The sequence below is a fragment of the Ursus arctos genome, unplaced genomic scaffold, assembly GCF_023065955.2.
Source record: "Ursus arctos isolate Adak ecotype North America unplaced genomic scaffold, UrsArc2.0 scaffold_13, whole genome shotgun sequence".
In the NCBI taxonomy this organism is placed as follows: Eukaryota; Metazoa; Chordata; class Mammalia; order Carnivora; family Ursidae; genus Ursus; species Ursus arctos.
Window position 1 is genome coordinate 60,315,651 of NW_026622797.1, and position 20,819 is coordinate 60,336,469.

The 20,819-nt window shown below is 36.2% G+C and overlaps 1 protein-coding gene across 3 annotated transcripts in view; it reads left to right on the plus strand.

The window, feature by feature from the left end:
- MMS22L (MMS22 like, DNA repair protein) overlaps positions 1 to 20,819 on the plus strand; it is a 125,621-nt gene that overhangs the window by 35,241 nt on the left and 69,561 nt on the right. For all 3 annotated transcript variants that reach the window (XM_026511769.4, XM_057311174.1, XM_044388868.3), the window contains 3 exons: positions 3,481 to 3,600; positions 5,490 to 5,716; positions 7,566 to 8,069. In XM_026511769.4, the coding sequence (XP_026367554.2) occupies positions 3,481 to 3,600; positions 5,490 to 5,716; positions 7,566 to 8,069 (851 nt within the window). The remainder of the gene's footprint in view (positions 1 to 3,480; positions 3,601 to 5,489; positions 5,717 to 7,565; positions 8,070 to 20,819) is intronic.

A 20,819-nucleotide genomic window follows, 5' to 3' on the forward strand; every position in this document is an offset into this window, starting at 1 on the left:
TTGCTCTTTTCCATTTTGTCTTCTCCCATGTCCAAACTTTCCTCCTCCAACAATTTAGATTATCACCCCATTATTATAGTTACTCCCAAACATCTTTAATACCATAGCCCTCACCTGTTTTAAACTTGGCAAAACCTAGTTCTCTCCTATACCCCTGCCAACCTCACCCCCCAGCTGAATATTGCTACAGAAAGTCAAATGATTGTCCTTATGGACTGCTCTGACTTTAAACTCTTGATCATAGATCTCAAATGGCAGTCAGCTCTAGAGTCCTTACTTTTCAACTAGCCAAAATGACTTATTTCAGAATTTCCTTTTAACAAACAATTCAGTTCATGCTTTGCCCCAATTAACTTAGCCAAACATCTTACCTCTTAAATCATTGAGTAAATAGAACCAGTCATTCGAGAACACCTTTTTATACCTTCAAATCTCCCAACATGTTTGCTTTGTACTCTGCCTCCCAATTTGTTCTTCTGTCTTATTGGAAGTGTTACTATTTCTATCAAAAGGTAATTCTTTTCCCTGTGTACTCGATCTTGTCTTTTCTTAGCTATTCAAGGACTTTATATATCTTAAGTATCTCTGTTTCCTCACCTCTGTTATATAACCTCGGCCTGCCGTAGTTAAGCTTCTGTCTGTGCCATCCCTGAAACTACTCTTGTCAAGGCTATCAGTAACTTCTATGTTGTCAAATCCAAAAATGCTTCCTTTTTCTCATTTTAACCTCTCAGTAGCATTCAACCCTGTTGACTACTTTCCTTTTCCAAAATATTTCTTGGGCTTTCCATGATGGCTAGTTCCCTTCCTACTTGACTGGCTGATAATTCCTCTCCTTTTGATACCTAAATGTTGGAACAGCAAAGGGCTCATAGTTCTGGATTCTTTTCTCATTTCCATGTGTACGCTTTCCTTGGTTGCTCTTATCTAGCTTCTTAGCTCTAAAAATCATCAATATGAAAGTAACATCTGAATGACTATCAATAGCTCTGGCTTTTCCCTTAAGCTCTAGGCCTATATATCATATTATCTACGTAATATCTCCACATGCTTGCTGTTGTGCACTCTCCCACCTGTTCCTCCCCTAGTCTTTGCCATCTCAAGAAGTGGTACCATCAACTCATTTTCTTAAGCCAAAACCTGGGAGTTCTCCTTAATTGTTAATTGCTCTCTTACCTTCGTACCTTCATATAACTCATCAAAAAAATCCTATTGCCTCTGTTTCTAAATATATCTTTAAAGTTATGTGCTTATCTTAGTCTTACAGTTTCACATAACTGTCTTCTAAACTTGGAGGTGGCAGGAGGAGACGGAAGTAGAACTAGAAAAAAACTAGACACTTTAATTTTCTGTGATGGAGTAACCATGAATGTTTGTTAAAAAGTGACACACCACTGAACCCCAGTCATTCAACAATTATTTAAAGCTTACTATATACCATTCACCTTCAGATCTCCCAACATGTCTGCTTTGTATGTATTTGAACTCAAAATCTGTTTTTCTGTTATATTGCAAATGTCACTATTTACTTTCTAAGTGGTCTTCCTGCTTCTATTCTTAACATATTCATTCTCCATGCATGATCGAGAGCAGTATTTTTGAAACAGTCATATTGCTCCTGTGCCTACAGTCTTCCAGTGGCTTCCCAGCATATGTAAAATAAAATCTATACAACCTATCAAGACTTTCAAAGCCTTGGGGCACCTGGGTGGCTCAGTCCTTAAGCATCTGCCTTTGGCTCAGGGCGTGATCCCAGGGTCCACTGGGAGCCTGATTCTTCCTCTCCCACTCCCCCTGTTTGTTTTCCCTTTCTTGCTGGCTGTCTCTCTCTGTCAAATAGATAAATAAAATCTTAAAAAAAAAAAAAAAAAAAAAAGACTTTCGAAGCCTCAAAGGAAACATGGTCCCTGAATATCTCTGACTTAACCCTGTAATACCAAGCTTACTGCTGATTTCCATGTGTTTTCTCTGCCATGAGTGCTTTTTTTCAGACCTTTAATGCTTGGCTCTTTTTCTTTCAGTCATTTAGCCCAAATGCCAACCCTCCAAAAGGTCTTTTCATTCAGAGCTTCTGATATACTAATACTCCACATCCTGTACCTCTTACTCTGCCACATTACCCTGCTTTGTTTTGTTTTGCACAGCAGTTACAACTGTTCACATTTATCTTGTTTGTTTCATTGTCCTCTCTTTCCATTCTCCTCCAAAGTGTAAGTTCTGTTAGTGCTTGTGCCATGTCTGACTTACCCATTGCTCTATGTCTAATACCTTAGAGTAGTGCCTGGTTTATATAGTAAGCTTTAAATAAATAATTGTTGAGTGATTCATTGGTGTGTTACTTTTTAACAAACATGCATGATTATTTCTTCATAGAAGTTCGATTAGTGGCTACAGTTTTATTACTTATCGCTCCTGTTGCCATTTCCTAAGATGTTAAAATACATGTACTCTGCTAGTCTGTTGGTTTTTAAAAGAACAGCTCCTGTTCCTACAAAGAATTTGACCTAGTACTTAAGGATGACCAAATCCTCTGGATTTGTGCACGTTAATTATTAGTTCGTTTTTGCTACTTCATTCTAGTTTGGATTTCTTTTTTTTTTTTTTTTTTCAAAGATTTTATTTATTTATTTATTTATTTATTTGACAGAGACAGCGAGAGAGGGAACACAAGCAGGGGGAGTGGGAGAGGGAGAAGCAGGCTTCCCGCTGAGCAGGGAGCCCGATTCGGGGCTCCATCCCAGAACACTGGGATCATAACCTGAGCCGAAGGCAGACGCTTAATGACTGAGCCACCCAGGTGCCCCTAGTTTGGGTTTCTAGTACATTCTCTGGGTTTCCTACACCATTCAGTTATGAAACAACTATGTAATTTTTTTAAGCTTTTTTTTTTTTTTTTTTTTTTTTTTTAAGTAATCTCTGCACCTGAACTTATGACCCTGAGATCAAGAGTTGCATGCTCTGGGGCGCCTGGGTGACTCAGTCGTTAAGCGTCTGCCTTCGGCTCAGGGCGTGATCCCAGGGTCCTGGGATCAAGCCCCACATCGGGCTCCCTGCTCCACTGGGAAGCCTGCTTCTTCCTCTCCCACTCCCCCTGCTTGTGTTCCCTCTCTCGCTGGCTGTCTCTCTCTGTCAAATAAATAAATAAAATCTTAAAAAAAAAAAAAAAAAAGAGTTGCATGCTCTTTTGACTAAGCCAGCCAGGCACCCCGCAACTATTGTAACCTTTAAATAATTGTGTTAAAAGTCATGTTGAGTTATGTAATTCCTATTGTCTGAGTATGTGAAAGGTCTCTAAAGCAAATTTTTAGAAGTATACCTTATGCTCTTGTAGACCTTCTGGTCTGAAGATGAGAGTGGGTATGATTTGGTGATATATATTCATATTGTTTTTAGAAGCAGGTTATCCAGTGCAGTATCAAGTAGTAATATTCATGTTGCCAGAGCCCATTTACTTTCCCACAGTTTCAGTTTATGTTTTAGGATGGTGTGCTAGAAGAACAATTACGAATGCATCTTCACTGTTGTTTGACACTTTGTGACTTCTGGGAGCCAAACATTGCGATCGTCACCATTCTATGGGAATATTATAGTAAGAACCTGGTAAGTAAAGAGAATATGAATTTGTTCCCAGGAATTTGAAGAATTTGTACATATGTAAGGAATGTTTATGGTTTAATTATGAATAGTTATCTATAGAGCATTGACATAAGGGAATGAGCATTTGCATCCCGTTTCTCTTAAGAGAGTAAGCAAACTGGCCAAAATTGTACCAGAGAGATACCTTTTTTAATCCTCGTTTATTAATATTTTCTAACAATTACTGATTGCTTGCAACACATTGAACAGTTAATACTATCCTGAATGAGACACAGTCTTGGCATTTCTTATAGGCTAGTGAACAGATATACATTGTGGTGGGGGGGAGTTATAGTACTGTGGAATGCCAAAGGACAGGAGTATCGGACCCAGTGTATTGACTTGTGGAAGACTTTAGGACATTGGAATTTTTTAACTGAGGATGATGGAATTTACAAGTACAGAAGAAAAGAGCATTCAGGCAAAAGGAACATTATGAACAAATGTATGACACGTAAAAACATGATCTTTTCCTACTGTGTTAAATAGTTCTGAATGATAGGTTCGAGATGACTATGGAGAGAGACAGCAGATAGGGAAAGTAGGTAGACAAGGTAGTCAGTGGCTAGATTATGTGCATGCTGAGTTATGATTTATTCTGGAGACCTAGGATACCAAGGATGTGACATTTTAGGTATGTGTGTGAGAAAGTTTTTTTCTGAAAATAGTATAAAGGAATTGGGTGCCATTTAGTAGTTCAGTGTAAAAACATATGCTGTTAATAAGGTGAGTGAGTAAAATAAGGTTTAGAAAGGAGAAGATAAATTAGGAAAATAAAAATTTTAAAGGTAGGTTTATAGGATTTTAGTTACCTTTTATGTGTGGAGAGAAGAGAAGATTTGGAATGTTCGGGTTTCTGGGTAAATAGTGAACCCCTCAGTCAAGATAGAAGATGGAAATGGGAGATTACAAGTAAATTACTAGTTTGGGTTTATACATAATGGAGCTTATGAAAAATGAGAAAAATACCTTACTTTAAAACATAATTTCAGGCTGATTGGAGAAATGACCCATTCTAGTTCTGAGGTAACATGTATGAGTGTATAGTGTCTTGTCAGATCTGAAAGCAGGGAATATCAAAATAAGATGGTGTCCTGTCAGAAGGACACAGGATCCAACTTGAAGGAGCTCCCATTGCCCCATTGCTGGGTAAATTTGAGCATAAGAAAGAATAATGACTGCTGTGGATTAAAACTTATCAAATATATTTAAATCTTTGAGTGTATGATGCCTTTAGAAAAGTTACTGTTCCGAAAAAATTTTAAAAATCCTCATTATTCTGAAAATTGTAAATAAAGGAAAACATAAACTATATTTTAGAGTAACCAAATTTCTAAGGACCTAATTGAGAAGTAATGATAGAATTAGAAAATCACTATTTTGTACACCTGATGAAGTAAGGCATCTCTGCAGTGATCATCAGTGGCTGCTAAAACTTTTCAGCAGAAGTCTGGCGGGGGTCACTCGAATGAATAGATCAGGCTGACAAAATGCTCAATCTTAACATTACAAAAGGAATGACACAACTTATGTCTCTCTTTCCTAAATTGCAGTAGGAAGTGCCCAGTACCACCAATGGAAGATTCTTATCAAAAAACTCCACTTGGCATGAATCTGATCAGTCCTCTAGATACAGCTACCAATTTACAGACATGACAGTAGGGAGATATAAGCAGCTAAATCCAGATTGGAGAAAAATTCTATGCAATAAATGACCTGATATAAAAATAAATGGTATGACATAAATGCTGGAAAAATTAGAGAATAGAAGAGATTAAAGAATTCTTATTTACTTGGACTTAATACTTATTTTCTATCTTTTATTTATTTTATTTATTTATTTTTGCTTTTAGAATAGTTCTTTCAGCATCTCTTGGCTTCCTTTGAAAGGCCTTACATATATCATTAAGTCACCCTTGTCAATGCTAGAAATGGTGAAGATCTGCTGTTGTGATAAACAAGATGATGACCTGTATAAATCCAGCAGTAGTTACACCATTTTCCTTTGCATTTTGGCAAAAGCTGTTAAAAAAGCAATGAAGAACAATGGCCCCCATCCTTGGAAACAAATCAAAGGAAGGTATGTGCCATATCTTTCTTTGTCATGAATGTTCACTGGAGAAGCACTGCTTACTGTTTGTATTTTTTTAGTTAACTTGTGCTTGGAAGTCTTTGTGGTTTGTACATTTAAAATGTATTCCTGGGGCGCCTGAGTGGCTCAGTCATTAAGAGTCTGCCTGGGGTCCTAGGATCCTAGGGTCCTAGGATCGAGCCCCACGTTGGGGGGTCCCTGCTCAGCAGGGAGCCTGCTTCTCCCTCTCCAGCTCTCCCTGCTGTGCTCCCTGTCTCGCTGTCTCTTTCTGTCAAATAAATAAATAAAATCTTTAAAAAAATAAAAATGTATTCCTTAGTGTATACAGGACAACAAAACATGTAGTCTTTTGATCCTGCCAATTTGTAATAGAAAGGAACAAACTTAATATCTATAACTTGTAGAGGATTTTAGTTTATTTATCTCATCTGTCCTGAAGATTGAAATTCCATATATTAAATTCAGGGCTATTGAGAATGTTGTTTTTCTTGCCAAAATTAATTGTAATTTTATTATATGATTCAATGCATAAAGTTTATTCAAAATTATAGAAGTAGAAGACATCCCCTAATCATACATTGGCGGGTAGTGGAGTCAACCTATAAAACTTGGTGTTCTTTGAGTCTTAGCGGTCCCATGGGCCCTGCTCCCTTGAATGAAAACTAACCAGAGGATACTAGGATGAAATAACTCGATTGTTCTCATTTGGGGAGTATGCCCGGTTTTCATTTCTGGCGTAGTCAAATAGACTTTTGGTCATATTCATTTGTTCTCTTTTTTTTGAGAGCTTTCCTTGTTAAGTGGGTATGAGTTTTAATTGCCTTCCCTTGTTCTACGTCATTAGCCCTTTTTCTAGCCCTCTTTGTACCACTTGCTTATGTGATGGGAACTCTTGGAGCAGGGTGAGAATACCTTCATATTTTAGATAGGGACTTCTCACTAAATGAAGTTCCTTTTTGATTCCTGTATACTGCTTGCAAGGTTATGGTGGTAAGAGTAAGACTGTTTTTAGAGTATACTTTTTTTAATGGTAGCTTCTTTGTTAAACCTCCAAAAATAATGTGGTTCAAACAGTAGTTTTTTCTTTGGTTCTGTTTGCCAGTTTGTTTTTGAAACTTAAATCATTTAGTGGAAGACATGATACTCAGAACTTTATCTAAAACAAATCACTGAAATGTATTCAGTACCAATTCTGTTTATTCCAATTCTGATCCCTTAATTGGTGAGAGAAAAGAACGTCAACTATTAAATTATATAAACACAAGAGATTTTTAAATGGTTAGTCTTGGACATTTAAACATTAATCATTTTTCTTTATGAGTAGGTAAAAATAATTTTTCCAGCACTTTGAATTGTCCTAGATATAATTATAGCAAAAGCAGGTCTTTGTGAGGAGTAGAGGAAGAAAGAGTTTAAGGAAAAATGTATAAAATTGCCGTGTTAAGATTTCTTTAAAGCACATCAAATTGTACCGAAAGTTGTATATATTTTTTATTTGTCAATAAAAATTAAAACAGGTGATTAAGAGTTCTAAAATAACAGGATAAGCCACATAGTATATAAAAAGAACATTTCTACTGTCTTTTGGGGGAAGATCACTCAATCCTTTTATTCAGTCATAGGTAGTTGCTACATCCCTGAGAAATTTGAAGGTGTGGGCATTCTGTGAGTCCGTTTTCCAAGTAGAAAAAGGGAGACATGGCAGTATCATAATGAAGAATTAGCTAAATTTAAAGTAATGAGACTGTCATTAGTTTTGAATGAAATGTTATTCTAAAAGATGGATATTTGTGAATGAAAGTTTTATACAAGTAATTTTTTTTTATTTTTTTTGCAGAATATATTCTAAATTCCATCAAAAAAGAATGGAAGAACTGACAGAAGTTGGTCTTCAGAACTTCTTCAGCCTTTTTCTACTGTTAGCAGCTGTCTCAGAGGTGGAAGATGTAGCAAGTCATGTTTTAGACCTCCTAAATTTCCTCAAGCCTTCGTTTGTAACATCTTCCACCATTTGGAAGGGTCAAATGGCCTTCCTCTTGATGTATACCCAGAAAAATATGGACATTGGTGTTTTGGCTGAGAAATTTTCAGGTGCTTTCCGAGAGAAAGCAAAGGAATTCTTGGTATCTAAGAATGATGAAATGGGACAAAGACAGACTCTCTGGACACTTCTTTCCATCTATATTGATGGTGTTCAAGAAGTGTTTGAGACTAGCCATTGCTTGTATCCCTCACATGAAAAACTGCTTAATGATGGATTCAGTATGCTTCTGCGAGCTTGTCAAGAATCTGAACTTAGGACAGTACTGAGCTTTCTACAAGCTGTTCTGGCCAGAATCAGGTATGTTTTCCAATAATATACTAATTCATTGATTTATTTTATGTTATCGCCTATGTTGATTCTATGTTAAAGTTTTCCTTTTGACACACTCATGAAATCCAAATGAAGAGAGAGGAGTTGGTTTTACTGTTACAATGGCATAAATCCGTACTTTTCAACTATTCTTTCAAATAATAGTTCTTTTAAAAGAAGGCTTATGTGCAAACACATAAAACTAAATGCAGAGCACCTCCAGTGCAGTGCCAGGATGATGCCTCTTCACCCCGCCTTCCCTTCCTGCCTCTCCTAAAAGAGTATCATTATCCAGAGGAATGTTTCAGATATTCTGAGCAAAACCATGAGCTCAAATCTGAGGCGGCTACTAATGAAACATATGCATTTCGTACCCATAAGGAGATTTTTACCACACTGTACCATTAAAACAAAGGTAAGTTTCTTTAAATTATTTTGCTGCAGAGTTTTAGCCTCAACTGCTTGAAATACTTCCAGCTGCAACAATTCATTCTGAGATGAAAGTAAGATGGTTCTATTTATAACATCAGTCACCCATATAAAACTTGATGTTTTCAGATCCACTTAAATTATGCAAATGTTAGGATACACTCAGACCCAAATAATAATGGATAAGAATAGTAGTTGTGATATATTGCTTTTAAGGCACCTTTCACATAAGTTTTATTTTTGAAGTACATGTTCTTTTTTTTTTTTTTTTTTTTTTTTTAAAGATTTTATTTATTTATTCGACAGAGATAGAGACAGCCAGTGAGAGAGGGAACACAAGCAGGGGGAGTGGGAGAGGAAGAAGCAGGCTCATAGCAGAGGAGCCTGATGTGGGGCTCGATCCCAGAACGCCGGGATCACGCCCTGAGCTGAAGGCAGACGCTTAACCGCTGTGCCACCCAGGCGCCCCCTGAAGTACATGTTCTTAAGAAGTTAGATACTACCACTCAGTGTAGGTGGTTCCTATCACTGAAAAGTTGTGTAAAAGTTATGTGTGGAAATACAATTTTTTTGAAACCATGTCTAAAGTTAATGAAGAGACTGCTCCCCTCTTCGTAAAACCATTTTACAAAAAGTAGTATCTGGTTATCAAAGTTAGTAAGCTTGACAAATTTTTCAAATTTGGGGAATTTATTCATTACTAATTTTAATTATTACTAATTTACTTAATTTGCTTTATGTTGGGCTGTGCATTCATACTGATTAATCTGTAGGTTTACGCTCCACATTAGATATTGTGTCGTTTTTAATATTTGCCTGCTCCCATCAGTTTCAGTTCTAAAGGTTTAGCCAAAACAATAAATAAATTAAATAAAATAAAAAATTTAAAAATAATAAAAAATAAAGGTTTAGCCAAAGTTGTTGATCAGATAATCATCCGTTTATCCCCCAGCGTGAGCTATATAAAAGCAAGAATTTTAAAGCTCTCAAATTTGGGGGTAGATGGATAGATAAAGTAAATGAATAACCAACATCACTAGAAGAAGCTTCTACAAATTCTGAATCTTCTCCATGAACTACATTTGTTTTTAGTCTAGTAGAGCTTACTAGCACTTTCCCAAGTGCTAAATTCATTTTGTTTGTTTAATTTTTTAATAAATGTTAATAGTATTTCTCCATGTTTCTTGGGCAAAATTAGAAATTTCCATATTCTGGGACCAATTTTTGCTTGTTTATTTATATTTATCTGAATATACAAAACAAGAAGGAAGGAGGGACCTGGTCTAAACCATGCTGGTAATAAGGAGCTACGGCCCCAAGATTTATGGGCAAAGTGGTAGAAAATAAAGCTGGGTGTGTAGGCATCCTGGGAAGAGGCAGTCATGGAAACCAAATGGCAGAATCCATATGTTTTTCTGCCTTTTCCATTGAAAATGGACATTTCCTTTCAAACACCTTATTTTTATCGCTTCTTACCTAGGGTTTTGTTTTGATTTGTTTTGTGGTTTTCTTGGGGGGGCTTTGGGTGTTTTGTTTTTGTTTTTAATGATTTTATTTATTTATTTCACACAGAGAGACAACGAGAGAGGGAACATAAGCAAGGGGAGTGGGAGAGGCAGAAGCAGGCTTCCCGCCAAGCAGGGAGCCCGATGCAGGGCTCGATCCCAGGACCCTGGGATCATGACCTGAGCTGAAGGCAGACGCTTAATGGCTGAGCCACCCAGGTGCCCCATGTTTTGTTTTTTTGAAACAAGGCTTCATATCCTACAAACACTATTACAATTTTGAGTGAGAAATTATGGGGAATCTTTCTTGCTGGTTAATTTTTTTTTAATTGGAGGTGTTACATATTTTCATGGTTAAAAAATATAAATAAGGTAGGCGACAAGTAAAAGTTCCTTTCCCCACCTTTACTCCTTTATTCTCTAGTTCAGTGGTTCTCAATTAGGAATGAGTTTCTTCCCCAGGGGACATTCGGCAGTGTATGGAGAAGTTTTTGGTTGTAACAACTTAGGGAGTGCTACTGGCATCTACTGCTAAACATCTTACAATGCACGGGACAGCCTATGCCACAAAGAATTATCTGGTCCAACCTCTTTGGTGCTGAGGTTGAAAACATTGCTTTAGGGGTGCCTGGGTGGCTCAGTCAGTTAAGCATCTGGCTCATGATTTTGGCTCCTGTCATTATCTCATGCGTCCTGGGACTAAGCCCTGGTCCTGATCCGTGCTCAGCAAGGTGTCGGCTTGAGAGTCTCTCTCTTTCTCTGCGCCCCCCCACACGTGTGCGCCTGTGTGTGTGTGCGCTCTCTTTCCCTCTCTCAAAAATAAATAAATCTTTAAAAAAAAATTGCTTTAGTTTTAGTACACAGAAGTACAATGGTTTCTCATAGAATCTTCCAGATTTTTTTCTCATTTATAGGCTGAAAACAACAAAACAGATCATTTTTGTTCTGCAATTTCTTTTTTTCACTTAATATTTTCTAGGCAGCTTTCCATGTTAGTATATGGAAACCTATCTAATTCCTTTTAATGGCTACTTAGCATTTCATTATATGATTGTACCAAACTTTCTTTAACCAACACCCTAATGGGAATTTATATTGTTTACCATTTTCTGTTATTGTAAACACAGTTTTACTTAACATCTTCATATATGCCTTCTCTGTGTACTTTGGAAGTATAGCTTTAATTTCTAAAAATGAATTGATGTATGTGCGTTTAAATGTGGATAGATATTACCAGATTTCCCACCAAAAAAAAAAATTTGTGCCAGTTTTTGCTCTCCCTGATAGTATTTGAGAAAGCCTCCTTTCTCATGTTTAGATTAGTGTATGGAGTATATTTAGAAAATGTACAATCTCAGGTAAGAAATTAAATGCAGAAATTTGTTTAAAATGTTCACGGAAACGTGGTAATGGGAGAATGGGACTTACTTTGAAAGTTGGAGAGGCTTTACAAATGGAAATAAAGTAATAAAGTCAGAATATTCTTTTTCTTTCCTATTAATTTATTAAGTTCTTTTTATCCTTAAGCTCCTACCTAAAACTGTTTTGGTCATTCTTCAAAAATGGTAACTAGAAACACAAGAATAACTCCTTCTTAAAAGACGTACAGTTTACAAATACTATCTCATTTACTTCTTCTCCAACCTTGTCATCCCTGTTTAGAGGTGAAGAAATGGAAACATGATTTTTTGTGACTTACTAATATAAGTTTCAGTATCACCACTCAGGCTGTAACCAACCAGAGTTACATTCTTACACTATCTTTGAAATAGTTTACAAATAGAAAACTAACCATACCACTATATTTTTTTATAAATAAACAGGCAATTGAATGACATCTGCAAACTGTTTGTTAACCTAAAAGTGTTACTGCTATTCATATACACTTCCATGTGCTTTTACCCTTTATTTTTGCTACTAAAAACAAAGGGTAGTTGCCTTCTGATTACTTTGTTATTTATTTTACAAGTTAACATTTTTTTAGTAAGTCAACTTCAGTTGGAAAAAATCACAAAGAGGTGTGGAGACAAGTAAATCATGTTTTATTTATAATAATTTATCTTTGATTTATTATCAGCATCATTTCAATCATCTAAATTTCACTTCTTGTAAGAAAAATAATTTTTTGTTCTTTAAATTCGATTTAGTAAAAGTCCTTCAGCATTAAAGCCAAGCTATTTCAGAATGTTGGAAAAATTCTGCTTGCAAGTATCTTGTAAAATATAACGCATCTCTGTTAATCATGGGCATCACTAATCAGTATAAAGGTAGGAATCAAGAGGGCATATTGAGGATTATCTTATATAAGGTAAAAACAAGTTTACATTTATATTGGAAGTTTCTTTTAACTAGATTTCATATGGGTTTGTAGTTTGCTGTCATCTGGAGCAGGCATGGAGTGTGCTATTAGTACTAAGCTATAGGAAGAAAAGGACACCAATGTTTATGTTGATAACATTTAATTCCTTGCACAAATGTTTAGTTTTAGTTTTGTTTTATACTGTTCAACTATGGTTAAAAGCAGTTGCTATAAGTGAATGTCTTATAGAGCATTTTTAACAGAAATATGATGTCAGTGTGTGAATCCGAATGGTGCAGTAGTGTGGGGGGGGTCTTCATTAATGTTGTCCTCGTGTAGGCACTGCCATCTCCAATTTCTGAAGCTTGCATGTGTGGAGTTAGGTGTAGCCAAAAGCTTTTCTTTAATTATATCCAATTTGCACACAGTTCTTCAATGAGACTGATTACAATATATAATAAGAGGGACTGGGACTTGGATGGTTTTGTTTTGTTTCATCAGTCTTGGGGCTTCCAAGGCGGATACTGTCAAGACAGACTGGCTGTTAGTTTGGGATCTTTTGGGGAAAAACCCCAGAGATCCTTCAGGATTGTTACCTTAAAAAGAAAGAAAGAAGGAAGGGAGGCAGAGAGAGGAAAGAAACACAGGTAAAAGTCCTTCAGATATTTTATGATAGAGATGTGTTCCTAATTTCTTAACCCAAAATCTGGAACTTCTTTGAGGATTTTCTCATAGGAGCCACTTAGGTATGCCATACTATAGTATCACTTAACTATTTCGGATGGTTGATATCCAAAAACATTTGGATGAACATTTCGGATAGTTGATAAAGATTAAAGCATAGGCTCCCCGCCCCCCCCCCCCCCCCCCCGCCTTTTAAGAACAAAGCTAAATTCTTTGAATTTGGGTTTAGATAAGGAAGATGGGTTACACAGATTGATTATATTTATTCCTGGCTGTATCCCTTACAAGAAAAAGAATGAAATACTTTACCTTGGCTATCTCTTCTGTTTTCAAATTCAGGTGGGAATAAGGTACCAGTCCTTGCATAAATGTGTGTGCAGGATGTGTGAGTGTGTATGTTGAACTGGGTAATAGTTTTATAACTGTATGACAGAGAAATTATAGGTAGGAAGGAACTAAGATCACTGATTAAAGGGAGAAGCGACTCCCTCTAGGCTGTTAAGAAATAATAACTTCATATGCCACTTTCTGCTAACTGGAGCTGATAGCTCACCAGAGCATTCTTTATTGCTGATTAAGTAGCATTATGAAAATACTGACTTGGTTATGTTAACTAAATGCCTCCGTGTTTAAAACTTCGAATGTCAAACAGTTTTAGCAGTCATCTTTAACATTTCACATTACTTTTCCGGAATCACATTTCTAGTTCTTACTTGCTGTTATTTGAGGTTAATATAAAAATGGCAGCTTTCATTTGTGGAGTTAGGTGTAGCCAAAAGCTTTTCTTTAATTATATCCATTCATGCTGCTATAGTTAAGGGTCTGTCAGCATTTCCATTATAAACCTCCATTTTCAGGGTTTTATAACACAGCTATGAAAATTAGCTCTGGGCAAAAACTTGACATACAAGGCCTCATGAGATTCTCCCTCCTCCCATCCCCCTTTTTCATTTTTACTGAAGTAAGAGTGAGTGATTTCAAAATGCCTTTTGGCATCTGCAAATATCATTTGGAGTTTAAAAAGAAACAATAAATTTTCAGGCTTTGTACCTGTTTGTTCTACCACTTAAGGGAGGTTGTGGACTTATGAATTTAAGCCAAATGGATATTGATCAACTGACATCCTATTTTGTATTAAACAAGAGCCTGGTTTCAAAAGAAGTCTAAAAGGCAGTTAAAAACTTGCCTAAAATGTTAGATATTGAGACTATGAAATAATTCAGAAGGAATGATTGGCTTCTGATATTCTATGTGCTGAAGTACAACTCCTTAAAAGATTAAGACTCTTTTTTCCTGGCTTCAAAATACATTTTGAAAATACATGCATTTTTAAATCCCTCATCCAATGAGCATAGAAGTTCATCCATTTATTATATATCAGTTTTGACATTTGGGATGGGGTGCATGTGTGTGTGTGTGTGTGTGCGTGTGTGCGTGCGCACATGCACAGAACTGTGTTTATTATTCCCTGCAAATACTCTTCTTCCTTAATAGTTCTAGTTATTTTAACTTCTATTAGTGTGGTATCATTTATACTAAACTAATTTTTTTTTAAATCTTCAGGGAAAGAATTGAGGGTTTTCTAAGTAAGGAAGGAAGTAGTATGAAAGGAAATGTTCTAATGAGGGACTGCTTTATGCTAAAAACTTAACGTGATTTTTCAGGAAAAACAAAGGATGCTTTTGACAGCATGCAGGCCTTTTCCTCCTTTTGTTATTGGGTGTTCTAGTAGTATGAATGGCTTAAGCTTGTATATATGATTTGATGGGAATTTGATTTGATGCAAATTTTTGGCAGTGTTCTAATAATTTGGGAGAGGGAGCACATGAGTATGTTTCATGGACACCTGTATTTCCAGTTTTTGTTTGAGAAATCAAATGGTTACGTTGCTCACTAAAAGTGATCAATCTGCCAGTTTTGGTTGCTTCAGAGAAAGCATAAGCCTCTCTAAGGGAAAATAGTGTAAATCTTAGTATTTTGAGAATATATAAAATGTTAAAGATTACTTTGTGTTAAGTATTTTATTTCTCTTTCAACTGAGAATTTACATGTATACTATGAATTATTATTTTGACCTTATTTACTGTTTACTAGGCTTGAATTTTGCAAAACATGTTTACTATAGCCTTTCCATATTACACATTTTATAAGTTCATGCAGTTATATAAACTCACTTTATTAACTTGGAAATGTTTGTGCACCTTTGTATTTTGCTAAAACAGATTATCTACTTAATTTTTCATATATAGGAATTAATATTTGGGTCATTTAGTTTCCAACTAGTTCTGTTACATACACATGAATTCTCCTATGTAAGTATAAAGTAGTTCTTCTAAAATATTTTAAGGGAAAACTTATGTGTCCAGATCTCTCATTTTTTGGTAGAATGAGGATAATAGCACATGTTTTACTATATTTTTTTGAGGATTAAGTGCAATAATGTATATGAAGTTGTTGGTACAGTGCCTGGCATAGGAGTAAGTGTTCAGTAAATGTTAGAAGTTGCTATTGTCATTACAATTATTTTCAAAAGAACCCATAATCATTTCTTTGTGCCACAGTTTAAGCCTGGCAACCTCAATAGACGTGTGTGTGTGTGTGTGTGTGTGTGTGTGTGTACGCTTATCTTGGATAGTTCTTAACTCATTCCTAATATTGTACTCTTAACATAGTGGCTATTCAGTAAATGCTTTTAGATGTGTGAATGAATCAGATTGTTTAAAAACAAAGTCCAGATTATAGGGAACACAAACATTGCCCCACAATTTTAGAGCTGTTGGAAATTGTGACCTATATGTCTGAGATGCTAAGGAGCTGCTGTAGAAAAAGAAAAGTAATTTTTTAAGGTAGAAATGTGGCATATGTCTTTCTTTTCTCTATATACCCAGTTGATTGAATTTTTTAAAATGTTTTCTTTGGAGGATCTCTTTTATATCATTCCTTCTTTATTCTCAGTACCATTTCCTCCATTTTTAGACCATTGTTAATGTTTGCCTACTCTCCCTGCCTCCGGTGCCTTCCCTCTTCAGACCATCTTTTTTTTTTTTTTTTTTTGTAAACAACTTTTTTGAGCTACATTACTTATATAATTCACTTATTGGCCAGCTTTATTGAGATATAATTCACATGCCAGACAATTAATGGTTTTAGTATATTCATAGAGTTGTACAGTAATCACCATAGTTTTAGAACAGTTTGTCACCTCAAAAGGAAATGCTATACCCATTAGTATTAACTCTCCATTTTCCCCTACCCAATCCCCATCTCTAGCAACCATTAATCTACTGTATGTCTGTATAGATTTGCTTATTCTAGACCTTTCATATAAATGGAACCATCCAACATGTAGTCTTCTGTGATGAGTTTCTTTCACTTAGAATAATGATTTTAAGGTGTTTCCATATTGTCACATGTATCAGTACTGTATTCCCCAAATAATCCATTGTACCCACATTTATTTACCCATTCATCTGTTGATGGACATTGGGTTATTCCCACTTTTTGATTGTTATGGATAATGTTGCTATGAATACTCATGTATAAGTTTTTGTGTGGACATGTTTTTATTTCTCTTGGATATATACTTAGGAGTAAAATTGCTGAGTAATATGGTAACTCTGTTAAACCTTTTGAGGAAATACTGAACTGTTTTCCAGTGTACCATTTTACATTCCTTCCTGTAGATTTTAAGGACTGAAATTTGTCCACATCTGCACCAACACTTGTTGCTAAGTGGCTTTCTGATCAAAGTGATCTTAGTGGTTGTAAGGTAGTATCTCATCGTGGTTTTGATTTGTGTTTCTGGTAGCTAATGATGTTGATTATGTATTTTTCATGTGCTTATTGATCATGAGCCTATTAACTAGTATGTCTTCTTTGGAGAAATGTCTATTTGGATCCTCTGCCCATTTTTAAATTGGGTTGTCTTTTTGTTAGTGAACTGTGAAGAATTCTTAATATGTTCTAGATACAAGCCCTTCATCAGATATATGGCTTGCAAATATTTTCTTCCATTCTTGATGTCCTTTGCAGCATTAATTTTTTTTAATTTTAATGAAGTCATATTCATTTATTTTTCTTTATGTTGCTTGTGCTCATCTCATACTCTCTTCCACATTTATCTTCTTAGGGAACAAGTCTACTTACATCCTTCTGTGTTTTAACACCGTTAGTGGCTACATCCTGATGAACGCAGAAAACTTCTCATTCCTTATCATGGTCTTCAGAGTCTTCCACAGGCTGGCTTTCTATATTTGCAGCTTTTTCTTGCGATTCCCCTTTACGTCAGTCAGGTGGAACTACTAATTCTGAAGAAATCTCCAAATCTTTCTTACTTGTGTTTGTATTTTCCTGTCAGAACCACTTGAGGGTTCAGGCCAGAACATGGCCAGGACAGTAAAGCCAGATCTCAGGACTGAATAAGCTGAAGTGAGGTGATAAACAATGATAAGGAAAGGGTTGAATCCAGGGAATGAAAGGAATTGTCAAGATCAGAAGTCAGAAATGGTTGGTGCTGGTCACGGTACGCATTGAGGTGGAGTAGCAGAGTACCGGAAAAGAAAAACAAAATAAATGATTTATTTAGAGGGATTTGGGGGAAGGGCAAGGTGGTTTCAGAAGTTATTAGTAAGTGGCTCAGAACTACAGATGGAATCAGAAAGCATCATACATGAGCATCACATACGGGAGAAGTCAGAAGTTCAGGCACTAGTAGACAGTTCAACAACAAGTTGTACTTTTCTGCTGCTTTTAAAAATATATATATTTATTTATTTAAGTGATCTTTTACACCCAATGTGGGGCTTGAATTCATGCCCCCAAGATCAAGAGTCACGTGCTCTACCAGCTGAGACAGCCAGGTGCCCCTGTGCTTTTCTGCTTCTTAAGGAAGCTCTAGTAGTATCTGAGAGTTGCTACTGTTGTTGCAGCACAGTGTGAAAAGCAAGGTCTTTAGGGTCAGTAAACCTGAGTTCAGATCACCCCTCCTCCACTTACCAACCGTGCAAACTTAGGAAATTTTAGGAAGTTGCTTAACCTTTTGTGAACTGCATCTGCGTCTTTGAGAAATAATACTCACATTATAGGATTTCTGTGAACATTTGCTTAGATCTCTGCTGTCCATACACTCTAACTTTATGTGACAATTTAAGTCAATGAATATAATATGAAGAATTCAGCTCCTCCATCACACTAAGAGGTCACACTAGCAAGTCCTCAGTAGCCATACGTAGTTAGCGGCTACTGCAGTGGGCGGAAGAAGGCATTGTGGACAGCACTGACTTTGATGCCGCACCTATTCAGAACATGGGCCATAATAATCTCTCAGTACATGTTTGTTTTCTTTATTTACTTTTTCTTTTTGTGTGTGAACTGCATCATCCTTACCCACAAGCTTCTCTTGAAAAATGTGTGCTTGTCCATGTGTCCCTCATCTTGAATAATTTCTTTCCCCTTTGAACCTCCTTAACATTTTATCTCTAATAGCCTTTAGTGCTTTCTACCTTGTGCTATAATTATTTTTAACAGAGGATACATATTCATTAAACAAATTATTTACTCAAAAAATCCAACTAATGTTTATGAGTGCCTGCTATAGTAGCAGACATTATTACAGGCACTTGGGGTACATCAGTAAATGACTTAAATGGACGTGAATGGCAGCGTGTACTCATGTATTTATTATGTGAAAGACAGACTGTGAGAATAGAGAGAAAGGTACTTGGGGAAGTGTTTATGGAAACCATCATTTTTTTTTTACCCTTTCATATTTTACTATTTTAGTCATCAGCATTATTTGATAATGATTTATACTTGTCCCCAACTTTTACTTGCTTATCTAAAATTCTTGCCAGTATCCACTTGAAAGTAGACAACAGTAAGTGTGCAGCCAGGCTGTGGATGTAATGCATAGTCTGTATTTCACCTCCATGTTTATTGCTCCCTAAGCACCAGTGGGCAGAAGGGACCTCCAGGGGGATGACAAGAGTCCATGCTTCTCAGTTAATTGAAAGGGTTTTGGTCTTATTGAAAAATGAAATTACCGTGTCTACAGTAGCTAAATTTTAGACCATTTTTATTATTTTATTTTGCTAATTCAATAGTTATCACCGAACTGTTCTCCCACTGAAATATGGAAACAGGTGGTGTAAGTGGGCCTTTGAGGTTTACCTTGCTTTCAAAAATTTTGAGAACTTTGCATTGAGTCTGGGCCCACAGGAACACTTTGAATCTAAAAGTAGATATTATCTGTATTTGGATTCAGTCGGAAGCAAGGTATCTGGAAGAGGAAACTGAAATAATGGAGTGAGGAAATAATCAAAAAAATAATCTGTTACAGTTCCCCAGGATGGAAGATTCCTGGCTCAAAGGGCCTATTGAGTGACCCAAGCAAAACATAAGAAAATAGACTCATAGCAAAGCACATCTGTGTGAAATTCAGAACGCTGGGACAAAGAAAAGGTCCCAAAGTTTTCCATGACTTCTTATCTTACCCACCTTTCTTAGTCTTCTATTTTTTGTATTTGCTGTGCCCCTAGTCTTGTAATCTCCAGTTATAGTCTAGGTCAGATTTAATATTTAACCCCAATTACCAAGAATTATAAAATTAAGGAAAAATAAGGGACACTTGGGTGGCTCAATCAGTTAAGCGTCTGCCTTTGGCTCAGGTCATGATCCCGGGGTTCTGGGGTCAAGCCCCATGTAGGCTCCCTGCTCAGTGGGGAGACTGCTTTTCCCTCTCCTCTGACCCCCACTCGTGCTCGCACTCTCTCTCTTTCTCTCTAGTGCGCTCTCTCTTTCAAATAAATAAATCTTTAAAAAAATTAAAGAAAAATAAGGGTTAAATAGAGCTTTATATTAGATTTTCCCCCCAAAATTATTTCTACTTTCAAGAAGTAGATGAATGGAGCTTTATGACTTCTTTTCCAATTCATAGTTCTCATAGTGTGGAGTTCTAAAAATCTGTTCTGGGATGAAACAGTAAATCCACCTCTCATAATTAGAAAATGATGGAAGGTAGAGTGGGAAAGTAACACTGTGAAACAGAAACTGTGATGAAGAACATTGGGATAAAAGGACAAGGACAAAAGAAATACACTCTGTAAAGGAAACATTTCATTCTTTTGAAAGTGGATCAGCTCAGTTGTTTAGGGAATAGAAGTGCCATGATTATTTTCTGTTCCAAGCACTGGAACATTTCTCTTTAGCAAATGGTAACAAATCAAAGATGTTGGGTGAGGCGAAAGCTACTTTCCCCAATCTTATTTATGTCGCTGTGGCTCCTTGTCTGAACCCCACAGTTCACTATAGGTATTTAGACCACCCAGATCTTTGAAGCTTTCGACGAAATTCAGCAATGAGCTTGTAGGAAGACATTGCTACTGTGCTCTTTCGTGGCATCATACAGTGCTCTGTTCTTAAACCAGAAACATGTTGTCATAATAAATATATTGAAGACCGGTAAATCCCATTCGTGATAGGTTTGCTCTTTTCCAACTATGGAATGGGTTAAAATAACTGAAATTGTGATTTCAGAAAGTGGACCCAGTCTAAAAAAACTCAGTGAGATAAACTGCTATTGTGGCTTTAGGTTATAAAAGGGAGGTACTCAGAGGAAGTAAGTAATAATTTAAGCATTTACATCCAATAAGTGTAGTACAATAAGCTACTAGACCTGTTTTTTAATGATGTGATGTGTCAGGGAAGGAAAGAAACTGATCTCTTAATTATCCCTTTAATTATTTTTGGATTAATAAGACCTGAGACAGCACTATAAATTGTGGAAAAAGTAGATTCATTATAGTTCTTAAATATTCTTAGCTA